General features: G+C 35.9%; 2 protein-coding genes across 5 annotated transcripts in view; both read right to left on the bottom strand.

Annotated features, from left to right (window-relative positions):
- LOC149424230 (mitochondrial import inner membrane translocase subunit Tim21) overlaps positions 1 to 15,011 on the bottom strand; it is a 586,526-nt gene that overhangs the window by 435,038 nt on the left and 136,477 nt on the right. The window lies entirely within an intron of this gene.
- Positions 1 to 15,011, bottom strand: part of smog (G-protein coupled receptor 158 smog) — a 206,524-nt gene that overhangs the window by 183,420 nt on the left and 8,093 nt on the right. For all 4 annotated transcript variants that reach the window (XM_089651396.1, XM_089651394.1, XM_089651395.1 and 1 more), the window contains exon 2: positions 5,368 to 5,604. In XM_089651396.1, coding sequence (XP_089507522.1) covers positions 5,368 to 5,574 — 207 coding nt within the window. In that variant the 5' untranslated portion in view covers positions 5,575 to 5,604. The remainder of the gene's footprint in view (positions 1 to 5,367; positions 5,605 to 15,011) is intronic.

Here is a 15,011-nt window from a genome sequence, read left to right as displayed (position 1 = left end):
TCGAGGCGGCGTATCGATTGAAGTAACAATTCATAAAAAATCTTACATTTCTTTCTAGCCACACAACTACTTCACGCAACAAATTACAAAAACACTTTTGCCACAAAATGAACGATCTTCTTTGGTTTTTTAGAAGCTTGAACGACAAGTTTACATCAAGTTGGGAGATTATCTCTATATCTTGGGACGCGATGTCACTCAGGTCTAGGTCTAGGTCTAGGTCTCAGGTCTCTGCTATTGGCGGATAAAATTAACAAATTACAATATGGGATTGAGCGATAACTTTGTGCTCTGTAGGAAACATTTTTTCGAAGCGAGGCATCGGAATTCGATAGGGACCTGTATTGTGAAATTACTCTTATGTGATTTTATTTTTAGATTGGAATTAGGTATAAGAGGGATAATCTATTGTTATTATACATAGATGAATTCTTTCCATTGTTTAGGGGGAGCATTAAAATCAGCTATCAGTCATATAAAAATTGCCGTACATAACAAACATATCAACACCAAGACACAGACCAAATATATAAAATAATAAAACATATATGTATATATAATACCCAACACCATTACAATACACGCTTCATTATATACAACCGATAAATACAAAAATGTTTTTATTATTATTTTTTTCACTACCGCCTTTCTTGTTAAAATAAAAATTGAATTGTAATGTGGCTATTACATATTATATTTTGGTCGATTTTGATATCTCCATATACGAGTCCATTAGCTTATTAATATGAAAACTTAAACTACCGTTTGCACACAACCATTTGTGGGTCTCACGGGACCTTCCTCTCTCTTCTCTCCCCTATTCAACCCAGTTACACCGGCTCTCTCCCCGCCTACTGCCTACTCTTGCACCACTGGATAGGTGTACAGGGATACCACTTTTAGCTCAAGTGTAACTTCTCCCTATTTCTTATAAACAACCCGTGCAACAAAAAGAGAGGTCACAATATAAACTCGAACACGTGATAAATTTACTTGGAACTTGAAACAACAGGTTTCGATGTCCATGAAACAAAATTATTTTGGAGACAAGAATATACTAAAGTGTTTGACACGTATTCACTTAATACTCGCTTATACAAAACATGGAAAAGATGATTATTTAGAGTAGTAAAATAGTGCTAATTGCTATTAATAAGATCCTATAAATGGTAGTTTACATAAATTTTAAAATCCATCATCTGCTATCTAACAAATCGCTAACTGTGGTACTTTTTCCCTTTATACTGTTAGAGTAAATTTACTTTAGAGAGAGAGAGAGTAAAATTACTAAAAATACTGTAAGAGTAAATTTAAAAGAGATATACAAAAAATACGAACAGTCGAAAAATTCGACACCTAACTAATATACACATTTCAGTTATATTTCGAGAGGACACTTAAAGGGAATGGGTATGGTATTTAATAGAACGCATTCTGTCCTTAGTCGTATAGTCATATAGTCACATCATCAGATGGATGGCTAAGGTATTTCATGATGTGGATTATTAGATTAGTCCAAGCACGGGGTCGGGTAGAAAAAAAAAGATGGAATTTTAATTATTTATATTCATAGATACGTAGATAGTGGTTTATAAAATACCGGTTCAATTACATTAATACATTTTAATACTATTAGATTTGTGAACAGTAGACCTCGCGTACAAAAAGTATGTTGTGAACAGTAGACCTCGCGTCCAAAAAGTATGTTGTGAACAGTAGAGCTCGCGTCTAAAAAGTATGTTTCTAATTTTATCCTAGACCGTTGTCCCATTGGGTTGGTATATGTAAAGAATCGACATACACCGTTGACCCTAAGTGGAAAAGTAAAGTTAGCTACGGTTTACAGCGCAGCCAAATTTGTGAGTAAGCACCTAATTAAATACCTACCTACTTACTACTTTGCGACAATTATTTTTTCAAACTTTCTTCAAGCAGGTAGGTACCGTAAAGGTTTTTGAATTACCGACTTAATTCAAAAACCAGTCCAAAAAATATGGCGATAACTTTTTCTAAAATATGTATAAAAATTTGATTTTTTATCAATTAAAGTTAAACTACTTTATTTTATAAAATAAATTAAACTACTTAATAAAATCAATTTTCAATTCAATTTTTTTAATCCGTTTACTACCGCTAATCCCTAAAATAAAAAATATGTATACAATATTTTCATGCCAAAATACTACAACGGAAAAAAGGTTACATATTTTTTTTAAATATTATCCCATTGTAAACCGTACGCAACCATTATTTATCAGTTTTATTATTAACCCTTGTATAAAATATTGTAACAATTTCATTTGCCCAATGTAAAAGCACCAAGGGCGTATAAAAGAGTAAATAATTAAAAATAAAATTACGTCTCCGGTTTGTCTAAAGTACCTTTTACAGTAAAGTTTTATTAAATGAAGCCAAATATAATCATAACTATTAATTACCTGTCAGACAAATAAAGTGTAATTTCAGCCATAAATCCTGTAGATGCCTTGATAAATAATATTAATTGGAGTTACGAGTATCTAACCATTTGTAAATATTAATAAATAATAACCTTTTTTATTTTAAACATCTCGTGTTTCATATACCTACTGGTACTTTTCCATGAAATATTTGAAGACGTAATAGGTAGACATATTTACGTAGTTGCAGTGCTTAACCATTACTGAGATTGGGTCCGAAATCGGCGAAGCAATTAAAATAATTCACCCCAATTGCTGCTGGAGGTTTTTTTTCTGTCCAAAATTCTGAGTAATTGGATGTCCTGTATCTATGTTCTTACTAGATCTAATACACCCCCTCAAGCATTGCAACAACTTGCTATGAATATATTATTAATAATACATACACAATAGAATGAAATTGAAATGAGTGATGCTAAGCCACCCCTGGGCATATAATCCCCCAGATGGGGCTATCTGGCTGGAACAGCGCCCAGGGAAACGATCTATCAAGGGGGTGGGAGTGGGGGATGGGGTCGGGTAGTGTAACAGTGGGGTATGCTGTAGCAGGTAGTAGCGGGCCTTATCGCCGCCTGCAAAACGTTCCGTAAATAAAGCAAGGAAAATGCACTCGGGCCGCATCGAGTGCGGTACCTACCAAGGCTATATTTATAGGCCCTTTGGAAGCGTGGGAGCCTTTTTAAATCTTTAAAATTACTAGCTTTGCAACCTGGTATTTAGATGGGACGTCTTGTGTTCTGTATTAAATGGATATTCTGTATTTGTTTTCTCTACGTTTCCTTAAATTAAATGTGAAAATAATAAAATCTTAACCATTTTGGACACCGTTAGGAGGATAATACATAAATTGACGATGGCGGACCGCAAACCAGTGTTACCAGCCTAAGAAACATAAAAGGCTGTCGAGTATGCTTTTCTTACGCAAGTTAAAGAAAATAATAATGAATTTTAGGTACTTATCGAAATTCTTTTCGTAACAGGATCTATTTAACTGATTTTTTCCGTGATAGAGCAGAAACCGAACCCGAAATTTGAGTTAATAATAAAGTACTTTTTTATTTACGATCTTATATTTTGAAAACGCATAACCAACATCGCCCAACAAAGTCAAGACAGAGCGAATGGATGTTAAAAGATGTCACTGAACCAAAAATAATTATTCCAAAAGTTGAATTACGAACGCATTTATCAAAAAGAAAGTGCATTGTTTCGAAGCATTATGTTTCACCTTTTGTTAGCCTGTAATAGTCAAAATTGTCTCCCAAGACATCATGGTTTAGAAGCGAGGCGACAGAATCAGATGAAGAATTTGCTTATGAAATTGCCAATCGGAGGGCCGAATTTATAAGATACGCCATATGTATTTATTTAGGCCCTAGCGTCTAGCTTTTACATAGAATATGAATAATTTAATAACATTAAATAGTGCATTAAAATTAAGATAATAATATTTTTATTCCCAGCTGCATGAATTTTCAATTCATCCATATTGGCAGTACGTAGAGCAACAAGAGAATATAATGACTAAGATAGGAACAAAATGAATCGGTGTAATACACAAGTACACAAAAGTACAAAAAATGCAAGAAAGAGACAAGAAAGAAAAAATGTATACCTGTCAGTATTAAATAATAAAAATCAACATTAAAAGAAAAAAAAATTATAAGGTAAATATTAACATAAAAAAAATTACGGATTATATAATAAAATAATGTTAGCGAAACAAAATGTCATAAAATATCTAATATAAATTTTAGTATGAGATAAATGAAAATAACTGAATTTATTTCCAAGCCTATGTAGCCTTTGGACTGGGGAATTCTTATAATAGTTGGTTTTAGATAAATAAACAAAGAACAACTCAGGTAAAATTATTATTTGTTTTTTCATCGATAAATCTAAAGCTGAAATATCGATGGTTTCCGAATATAATGATATTTATCTTTCAATAGCTTAAGCTATTGCTATAGCTAACATACCACGTAGAAATTAAATTAGAAGAAAATATGAACAAGCAAAAATTTACGTTGTGATATATGTGATAATTTTACGGTGGAATCAAAAACATACAACGTAAAAATTTTGTTTACCGAATAAAATATAGTTGTGATTTCACGCGTTCAATCTCTCAGCGGTAGAGGTATGTGTATGTAGCACAGACATAAGAATATATAGACTAGAAATTAAAGGTGAGGGGTAAAATCAACTGTTGAAGAACGAAGGGGTTAAAGCTGACTGTGATTCGTCAATAAATCAATCTGACAGGATATAGGCATCTCGCATTATAATATCACCATTTAGTTCTTAAAAGTAAAATCTGCTTTTGAATGAATAGACATTTTTACATGGGAGCGCAAATTACTCGCCACGTTATGAACTAATTTGCGAAGTCCAAATTCGGAAAAGTAAATTTCTTCTATTTTCAGAGTCGTAGTTAGTTTCAGAGTATTTAGTTAAGACACTTTTACAAATGTTTCATAATTTACTTACCCCAGTAAACAACGATGAGCACACTTGAGAATCGCTACATTGTGATTTGATAGTATATGTTTCTAAAACTGATCCATATAATACGGTGTGAATAAGCTTAAAATAAAGTAAAATAATGCTTACTTATGGAATGTAATACGACAATTGGGTTTATTCTCTTTTTCATATCTATTTTTACAAGTTTTCATATCACAAGCAACCATTTTGCCGTGTTATTTCGTAAAATGCCTCGACCATAGCTCGACGCTAGTTCGAACAAGAATGATGACGTCACATTCTCAAGATTCACGGGAAGCCATACGCGAGCCCAGCCGGCTCCAATGGAACCGTTATGGGGAGTGGGGAATAATACGCTTTTAATCACTTAGGGCAGGTCTACTAATATTCATATGTCTATGGTATGTAGGAGTCTACTCACCGGTGGGGGTTTCGGAGCATTACGCAGCGATCTGGGCTCGCAGGGCGCGGGCGCCGGGGCGTCGGGACCCGTCGTGGCCGGGGCCGCGGGCGGGAGAGGAGCCGGGAGCGGCGGTGCCCCCTCCCCGCCCTCGCCGCCCTGCCCCAAGCCCCCCTGCGCGCACAACAAGCCGAAGACTGCCACCAGCAGCAGCCTCTCGCTCCTCATGCTCGACTTGGGTCACCTCATCGCCTTTCACTGCAACACACAAGAGAATCAATATTCAGATCGAATGTTGCCGCTAAAATAGAATTAATCACCAATCCGCTGAAATTATTTAAATGTCATTATTAACCCTTGGAATACCATCCTCCCCTGACCATTAGAGTTTCAGGGGTGAAAAATTCCATTAACTATTTATTTTTTAACTGTACCGTCTTAGACAATCTTTTTTTTATATTTTGAAAATGATTATATCTTACGTATTTTTTCCGGGATAGGTACTTAAATTCAGTGAAATATTATAATAAAGTCTCTATATATTAAAGTCTCTGATGTAAAAAAGTATAATAAAGAAACTCGAATATATTCTGGGGTTTTATTATATTTTCCATAAAGCTACATAATTATTTTTATTATTTATTTATTTAAACGCCCATTGGGCTTTTACATACATTGTTATTAGTGTTATTACATTAACTATGTGACATTTAAAAGTTTACGTACATATATAAATAAAATAGTTATTATATCTGTAGTACATAAATGTTTTACAAATAATACAGAATACCATTATGGAAAACGTTTTTTTTTTTTTTTTTTTTACTTAGAAAAATAAATGGATTGAAATTAATCAGCAAATGGTTATTACAGAGGAATATGCCAATGATGTTATCTACTATGTCAACTATATATATTACAATTATCCAATGTAGAATAGTTTAACTTAACTTAACTTGTTTATAAAATCATAAATTCAATAATTGACAGCCCTGAAGTATTATACTTGATTTCTTTCCATATACCTCTCAAACCAACATCGAGGCAATATCTACTGTATTATTGCGACAACTCCAAAACGGAATCACAATTGTATACTCCCGTTCGCTGTATACAGAATTTGGGTAGTTATTATAAGAATGTTGTTGATATATTTAACTAATCAATCACTAAATTTAATACAAACAGGTCTTAGTAGAATTTACATCGGCAAGCAGAACTACAAATCCATTTAAACAAACTGCCCTTGTATAGCTCTGCTTCGACTAATTTAATTTTTTTTGTACTATTCCTAATCTGCTATTTTTCCATCTTGCATTGAAGTATTTTATTTTTGTGATTTTTTTTAACAACTTTTTTATTTTATTTTCAGGCAAATAGATTTATTAATAATTACCCTTTTGTTTATTACCCCACTAATTGAGAATAAATAACTCGTGTTTAGGGAGGGAGTGTTGTCTTAATTTTTTAACATTACATAATTTTACGAATACTACCGTACATATAAACTTTACAATTATGAACATTTTTACATAATAACAGATACGTTAAATATGGATAAAATAAATTTAAAAGAAAATTCCTGTATGTACATTTACATATATTTTTAACACTGATTAATATATCACACAACCAAAATTAGTTTTAGGTCAAGTGTATTTTAAGTTTGGTCTTAAATTTTTTGTCAGCTTGTATTTCTTAAGGGAGTTTGTTAAAACATTTAATAGCTAAGTATGTGTAATGGTGTTGTGCCGCTGTTGTATTGAGTTTAGGGATTATTATTTGTCTAGTGGTTCTCTGACTGGTGCTCAATGACTCTATTATTAGTTTATCTTTGTGTATTTGAAGATTCTATCTAAATATTTCTGCGTAACGTAACATTAATTATGTGCAGTAAACTTCAACTTTCAAATTTCGAACTTATTAGTATTATTACAAGAAAGTTTTAAAATTAGATAGAATCTATCTACAAAATGCATTACTTCAAATCCACAAAGATAAACTAATAATAGAGTCATTGAGCACCAGACAGAGAACCGCGGGACAAATAATAATCCCTAAACTCAATACAACAGTGGCACAACACCATGACACATACTTAGCCATTAAACAAACTCCCTTAAGAAATACAAGCTGACAAAAATTATGTAAAATTTTAAGACTAAACTTAAAATACACTTGGCCTAAAAATAATTTTTGCTGTGTGATATATTAATCAGTGTTAAAAATATATGTCGATGTACATACAGGAATTTTCTTTTAAATTTATTTTATCCATATTTAACGTATAGACATCTGTTATTCTGTACAAATGTTCATAATTGTAAAGTTTATAAGTACGGTAGTATTTCTAAAATTATGTAAGGTTAAAAACTCAAGACGACACTCTCTCCCTAAACACAAGTTATTTAATCAAATAGTTTATATGAGGCTGAGTAACAGTCGAATTGCGTTATTATAGCACGTACTCAATGACCCACCACAGTCATTTAAACACGTGCATTGTGATTACAAAAATATAATGGAATATTACAAAATATATAAGTACCCACAAAAAAAATCTTCATGATAAAAAATACGAAATATAAACCCCTACAATATATATATAAATAATCTATATATATATATTGTAGGGGTTTGTCTTGTGTATTATGTAGTCAATAATGTAAAGGATGAGGTCACAATTCGTTAAAATAAGAAACTAAACAACCAGCATATATATACCCTCTGCCCTTTCAGACCTTTCAACGCCCATATTAGTGATCAGTGACTTTTGAGTGTCATAGAGCACTAAGTTTGAAAAATTCGACATTATTGATGTTGTTTATTCCAAAACGATTATTTATTTTCTTTCAAAAGTCTGTTTTTTTAATGAAGATTTTCGGGAAATTTCAGTTTGGCAGTGCGCTGCACCGATTTCCTGAAAACCTCATATAAAAAATGATATCACCGCGGGAATCGATTCCGCAACTTCAAGACTCGAAATAAAATTTCTCTACCTCGGAATGCATTTTTTTTTCGAATTAACAACGACGTACCGATAGCAAATTATATTTCGGACACAAGAAATGCATTCCTGACAAAGCTTTGTCAGCCGGCAAATTACAAATACCAAAACCTAACCAAGTTAACAAGGAATGTATTTTTTTCTGAAAATAGATGATTACCATGCAAATTATCAAAAAATACAATTTTAAAACTTTCGAGTTGTAATAAAGTTATAAATGCCCAATCTGTTCTGAATTTGACTCCTGAGTGGAGCACTATATTCCTATTCAATATTAATTTTCTTTTGAACATTCGAGAAACCTGCTTGTTCTAATATATACCTACTCATTATACTTCCATACAAGTTGACTCATCTTACTGAGGAACATTGTTGAATAAAAAACTGTATTCTTCGGCCTGAAATGAAAGGCTGCTGTTATTTAATAGCACCAGAGGCTCCCCAGGGCAGGGTCAAGAAATGAGCCTCCCGTCACCTGACGCCGACCGATGCGGGAGGCAAATAGGGACCCCTCCCCAAATCACTGGCCCTTAAACCCGCCCGAAGGGTTTATCGCACCTTTTCAATCCGATTCCCGGACGTATTTGGCGCTCATCCAGATTTTTCTCGGATTTATCTTATAAATCTTTTTACTCATTATTTTCCAGAGGCGCAAACGTTATTGTGTGCATACCAAAACAAACAAAAAAGCTCACAGATTCATAAATATTGTTGTAATGTGACAACATTCATGTTGTCGTCGTAGCATGTCGTAATTTTCTTCTGATTTTTGGTTTTACAGAACCAACCGTTTTTAGTTTTTATCTTTGTAGCCGAAAAAACATTACCTTTAAATCATGAAAAGTCTGGAGAAATTTTTTTTAGAAAGAAGACCACATAACTATGTAACCGAGTGTTTTCGTTATAAAAATACACTTGTTAAAGGCAGCACAATAGGCCAATTGTCATGCAGGAATCTGTGAAGTCTTGGAAGCTAATATTATAGTAAATCCCTGTGTGTGGGAAAGAAGGTAGCCTTACGTTCAAGGCGGATGTTATCGGCTATGGGGTGCTACTACTGGTCCGCTCCAAATACACGATGAGGATGGAATATGCGAAGGAAATCTATTTTATCGCAAGCATGTTGTATTCCTATTGCCCCATGTAACATATTTCAAAATAAATTGCCTCATATTTGAGGAATCAGGGTTCACCGAAGGCTACTGAAATAGAAGAAGTTCTTTGTGGGCGAGCGGAAAGTGATCCGTAAATTGGTCACATCAGTTTTCTTTCACATCAGTATAGGAAACACTACCGGGGATTTTATTTTCAGTGAAGCGTATTGCGGTCAATACATATTCATTAAAATACATGATTTGTTGTTAAGAAGTCTGCGTAGATTGACTAAACAGCTTGTTCACTTCATTGCAGAATTTCATTGTTAACTTCTTATATAAATAGCTGTAGTTCCGGATGGCTTACTGACTAATTTCCACTTTCATATCAATAACATAAAGAAAGTACTTTCGGATATTCTGAATGCTGGGTATGTTGGTACTTGCAGCACTGGAATGTATCTGAATGCAACATTATCTTATTATTTACGAAAATTTAAAACCAAAAAATATACAGTCGTATCTAGGACTTGAACACAGGACCAACTGAGCCAAATAGATGCACACATTAAAATTAAAATAGGTTATATTTATCCAAGACAGTATTTGTTTCAGATTGCATTTAGTTTGAGATGAATCTTGCGACCATTCATAAAGATAGCAACCAATAAAAATGTGCGGTGAGAAAATGAAGATAATGTTAGCAGTTCTTATTAATAGTATATGACCGAAGGAAATAGGGTCCCATTAGCACAGTTGGTAGAGCAGCGCCCCGGCTAATATTGTCTTCAATAATTATATATTACAATTTGAGGTTTAACTAATAAAGTTATTTCAAAAAATAAAAGCAACAATATGTGTTCAGAGCAAGCTTGCGTGGAATTCGAGTGAACATTCAAACTTTTTTCAATGAATCATTCAAGAAATAGGCATTCCAAGAAACAAATCTAAATATGAACAACAGTTTCACAGTTAATAGCTTGTAGCCGCAATTATTTATAGAATCTGTTTTATTTGGTATTTACATTCCAGTGCTCTTTGTCTGAGGAAACATAAACAAGGATACAGACAATACACGTGAATGTGGTTTACATAAAATAACTTGCGTTGGCAACCAAGGCACAAGATAAGAAACAATAAATTTCAATAATAGTTAAAACTGAATAAAAATCGCTTAGCAGTTTAACTATGTAGGCACTAATCAGATTTCTGGGTAGTGTCAATCTACGTCTAGATTCGACCGATAGTTCTTCGTCGAAATTGTAATTCGAAGGAAATCTGCAAGTGGCCAAAAAAAGCACCTAACCAATCAATTAAAGAATGAATTAACTATTTTTTGCACAATTTAAGAGAACTTATTTTACTTCTCTACCGTCTGCTAACATTGTGTGTGAAATTGACAACATTTTTCAAAGGAGGTGTTGCGTTATTTTGAGGTGCTTTAGTAAGTATTCGGGAGACGGGCTTGGGTACTGCCGCCCCGGGAACCATTTATTGGATAACGAATACCTCTGCCATAGGTCACCCCCAGTGGTGCGCTACTTTTGGTGACTTAGCAGGGTTGCGCCTGCCCACCAGCTGCGTGGAGGGTCTGAAAGGGAGAGGCTGGTTTAACCCCCACACCCTTTACCTTCCCAGAACATCCTCTCCTTCCGTTCCCTAAAAAAGACCCTCTACACAGCATCCCAAAAGTTGAAGTAGGCCCAAAGGGAAATTATTTTCTTCAGAACCTCCCGTGAGGGGTTAATGGCAATAAATAACAATAAAAATCGTTAAAGAGTCCTAAATTAACATCACTGACATATTTTAAAAGCAGAAATAATTCGCAACCGTTTTTTTACTTCAAAATTGGATAAAAAACACTCTTTTTGCTTAAAACTCTTGAATAACACTTTCACTTAAAACTTAATTAAATTGTGTATAAAGTCCTGATTATCAAAACAGAATATGAAAATAAATATACGCAGCCCCAACTCGTACCAATAATGCCCGTAGCCTTGGGGCTGAAAAAAACTCCAAGTTTCAAGCACCTTCCAAAGTTGTCCCTACATTATTGAATTACTCTGTTTATAGCATGATAATAAAATATATCCTCCGTTTTGCATCTTGTTAGAGGGTGAGATCTTAAAACGGCGAAGGAAAATAAAATGGCATACGCGTACTAAAATTGGGGACGACGGACACATTAAATGGACTTCTTATTTAAATATACATATTTAGTGGAAATGAATTTTCATTCAACCAATGCCTTATTTAATTGTAATGGAATACGCACATCAACTTATTTGTACAAAACTTTATTTTCCGTAATGTGAATATTTAGTTTTTTTGTTTAACAGCCTATTTATTGTTTCTACAACGTATCCTATATTGATAAACCGTAAATAAGTTGTAAGTTGTCCTCTTACCAGACCTGACGGCTCACTAGCAAACACCGCCACCGAAAAGGCTAACTTATTAGGGAAAATGTTTGCGGAAAACTCGACCCTCGACGACGGGGGTGCTGTTCCGCCGTCGGCTCCTCACTGCGGCTTCTATATGAAAAAGCTGAGGATCCGGCATCGGGATGTACTCCACGTCATACGGGGGCTCGATGTTAACAAAGCTAGTGGACCTGATGGAATACCTGCCCTGGTATTGCAGAGGTGTGCTGCGGAAATAGTTCCAGTTTTGACAAAGCTCTTCAAAATGTCCCTGAAGTGTGGCACTGTGCCCTCTGGTTGGAAAAAAGCAGTAATTCACCCTATTCCCAAGAAAGGTGACCGCTCCAACCCGGCCAACTACCGCCCCATAGCGATCACATCAGTTCTGTCCAAAGTGATGGAACGAGTGATCAACGACAAACTGCTCACATACCTCGAGAAGAACAAAATTATCAACGACCGTCAATACGGATTCCGGCGGAACCGCTCGTGCGGTGATCTTCTCGCGTATGTGACGCATGTTTGGGGGCGGTGCCTGGAACGTCACGGTGAGACCCAAACGGTCGCACTAGACATATCCAAGGCCTTTGACCGGGTCTGGCACCGAGGACTTGTCAACAAATTGCATTCTTACGGACTTCTCGCATCCCTGTGTACGTGGATTGCTGACTTTTTAAGGGATAGGTCGATTCAGGCGGTTGCTGACGGTTTCACCTCTTCCTCGCACTCCATAAATGCTGGCGTCCCACAGGGATCGGTTCTGTCTCCGACTTTGTTTTTGTTGCACATCAATGACCTTTTGACATGTGCACCGATTCATTGTTACGCGGATGACAGTACAGTTCATGATAACTTTTTGTTTGACAAGCCCCCAAAGGGCACACAAACTCCAACGGCTCGGAGGGCTTTGAAGCAGAGAATGGACGGTTATCTCGAGAGTATTTCCTCCTGGGGTAAAAATAATCTCGTCGAATTTAATGTTTCAAAGACCCAATCCTGTCTGATTACGTCTAAAAGGGATCCAAATGATAATCTAGTCTCCTTCAACGGAAGCAATCTTCCGAACAGGCCTTCCATTGATATGCTTGGTGTAACTATAAGTGACCAGCTCAGGTACGGGGGCTCCATCGAAGCCAGAGTAAAGTTGGCCTCTCAGAAGCTGGGCGTACTGTACAGGTCCCGCAGATAGTTTAATAGTACACAACTGCTCACCCTGTACAAATCGCAAGTGCGCCCTACTGTCGAATTTGGCAGCCATCTCTGGTCTGGAGCCCCAAAATACCTGAAAAAAACCCTTGACTCTGTGCAGAAACGGGCGGTTCGTTTGATAGATTCCCCAATCTTAACAAACGGACTGCAATCTTTAGAGCACAGGCGTCAGGTAGGTATGCTGTCCTTGTTCTATCGGTATTACAATGGAAGATGCTCTGAGGAACTAGCGTCATTGATCCCTTCGGCACCGGTGCGTAGTCGGGATACACGCCAAACGCGCGCCCAACATTTGTACACAGTTGACACTTGTCACATGAGAACGGGTCGCTTCTACGATTCGTTCTTAAGTTCAACAGCTCGGCTGTGGAACGAACTGCCGGCCTCTGTGTTTCCTCCCTCCTACAACATGGGACTCTTCAAGACCCATGTTCACTCCTTCCTCTCCACAAAAAGACCCTCCACACAGCATCCCCAAAGATGACATAGGCCCTAAGGGAAATTATTTTCTTCAGGGCCTCCTGTGTGGAGTAAATATAAAAAAAAAAAAAAAAAGTATAATAGAGTGAAAATACCTGAACGTTCTGCTTAAACAGAAATTTTATATAGAATTTTTTTCACTTCTGTGACGTCTTTGGGCAATAGTTTGGTAGCACATTCAACGGAAAACAATTAAGTTTTTAAAAGCTTTAAAGCTTCAAATAACTTAAATGATGTTGAAATAATTTCCCGAATAATAAAAAGAATTCTACCTTTTCAACATTAATCACAAACATTCAGCTGTCTGCACCGTGGAGCCCAAATGCATATAATGTCCAACATCAGGACTCCAGACTTCATTCATTTTGATTCTAAAACTTACTTTACCTACTAAATTTCGCTATTTAGCAAAAAAAAATCATGCTTTTGAAGGCCACTTTTGAAGGCCACAACTTCAATTACAAACCTGTCTTTTCACTAACGCTGAAACACATTTCAATTGCTCAATGACGTTCAACATCCAGACTTACGATTCACTTGGTAAGAACGTACTGGGTATAAGAAACAATAACACAAAAATAAAGTTCCGTTACTTGACGGCAGCTATTTCGGTTGGCACTTGCCGCTGGCATTGGGAAGTGACAAAGGCCACGAACCACGATTATGTAGGTACTCCTACGTACCAACCAGGTACCATCTACCAACTGGAATTCCATATTGTTGCATTGGAAGCTTGTACTTGGTACTTGGTACCCGGTACATATTCGGAACTGCAATGAAGTTGTTCTCGGGCCTTTGTGTGTTGACGTATTCTGGCACATAAATAGCATTGGAGCTATAAACAATGCTTCACCGGATTTTAACGATGCGGAAATTATAGTGATTAGATTATTATTGAATAGGTAGACCTAGACTTTCAGCTCAACTCTCATATTAGTAGTAGAAACGATTTAGGTTCGTACGTAGATTCATATTTACATAATACATAATAATTACACAAGTGGTGTCCTACGTTTGGTGATTTAGCAGGGGTCCCCGGTTAATCGGGTGAGGTGCGTTCAGGATGCGCCTCCCACCGTCGGATCGGGAAAAGATGGTCAGGGGAGACTCTTTGACCTCTCCAACTGGTTTCTCTAGACCCATCGCCTTGCGCCTCAGCGGGAGGAATTGACCATTCATTAGTCACTCCTGGACACACTGATCCATAGATTCCCACTCACCCCTCATACCTTTTTTTCCTTCCAAGAACTTTTTCTCCTTCCTTTCTTTAAAAATACTCTCCACGTAGCATCCCCAAATAAGACATAGACCCTGTAGGAAAGTATTATTTTCAGGGCCTACTGCGTGGGGTTAATATAAAATATATATAAATATAAAAAATATATTAATATATATACAAAGTGTCGGGGAGGGGGGATAAAGTGCACTAACTTCGGGGGTAACTCTTTTCGA

This window comes from Hesperophylax consimilis, chromosome 4, assembly GCF_061612785.1.
Source record: "Hesperophylax consimilis isolate HC1 chromosome 4, BYU_Hcon_1.0, whole genome shotgun sequence".
Taxonomy (NCBI): Eukaryota; Metazoa; Arthropoda; class Insecta; order Trichoptera; family Limnephilidae; genus Hesperophylax; species Hesperophylax consimilis.
Note: the sequence above shows the minus strand (reverse complement) of the source record. Positions and strands in the feature narration are given on the sequence as shown.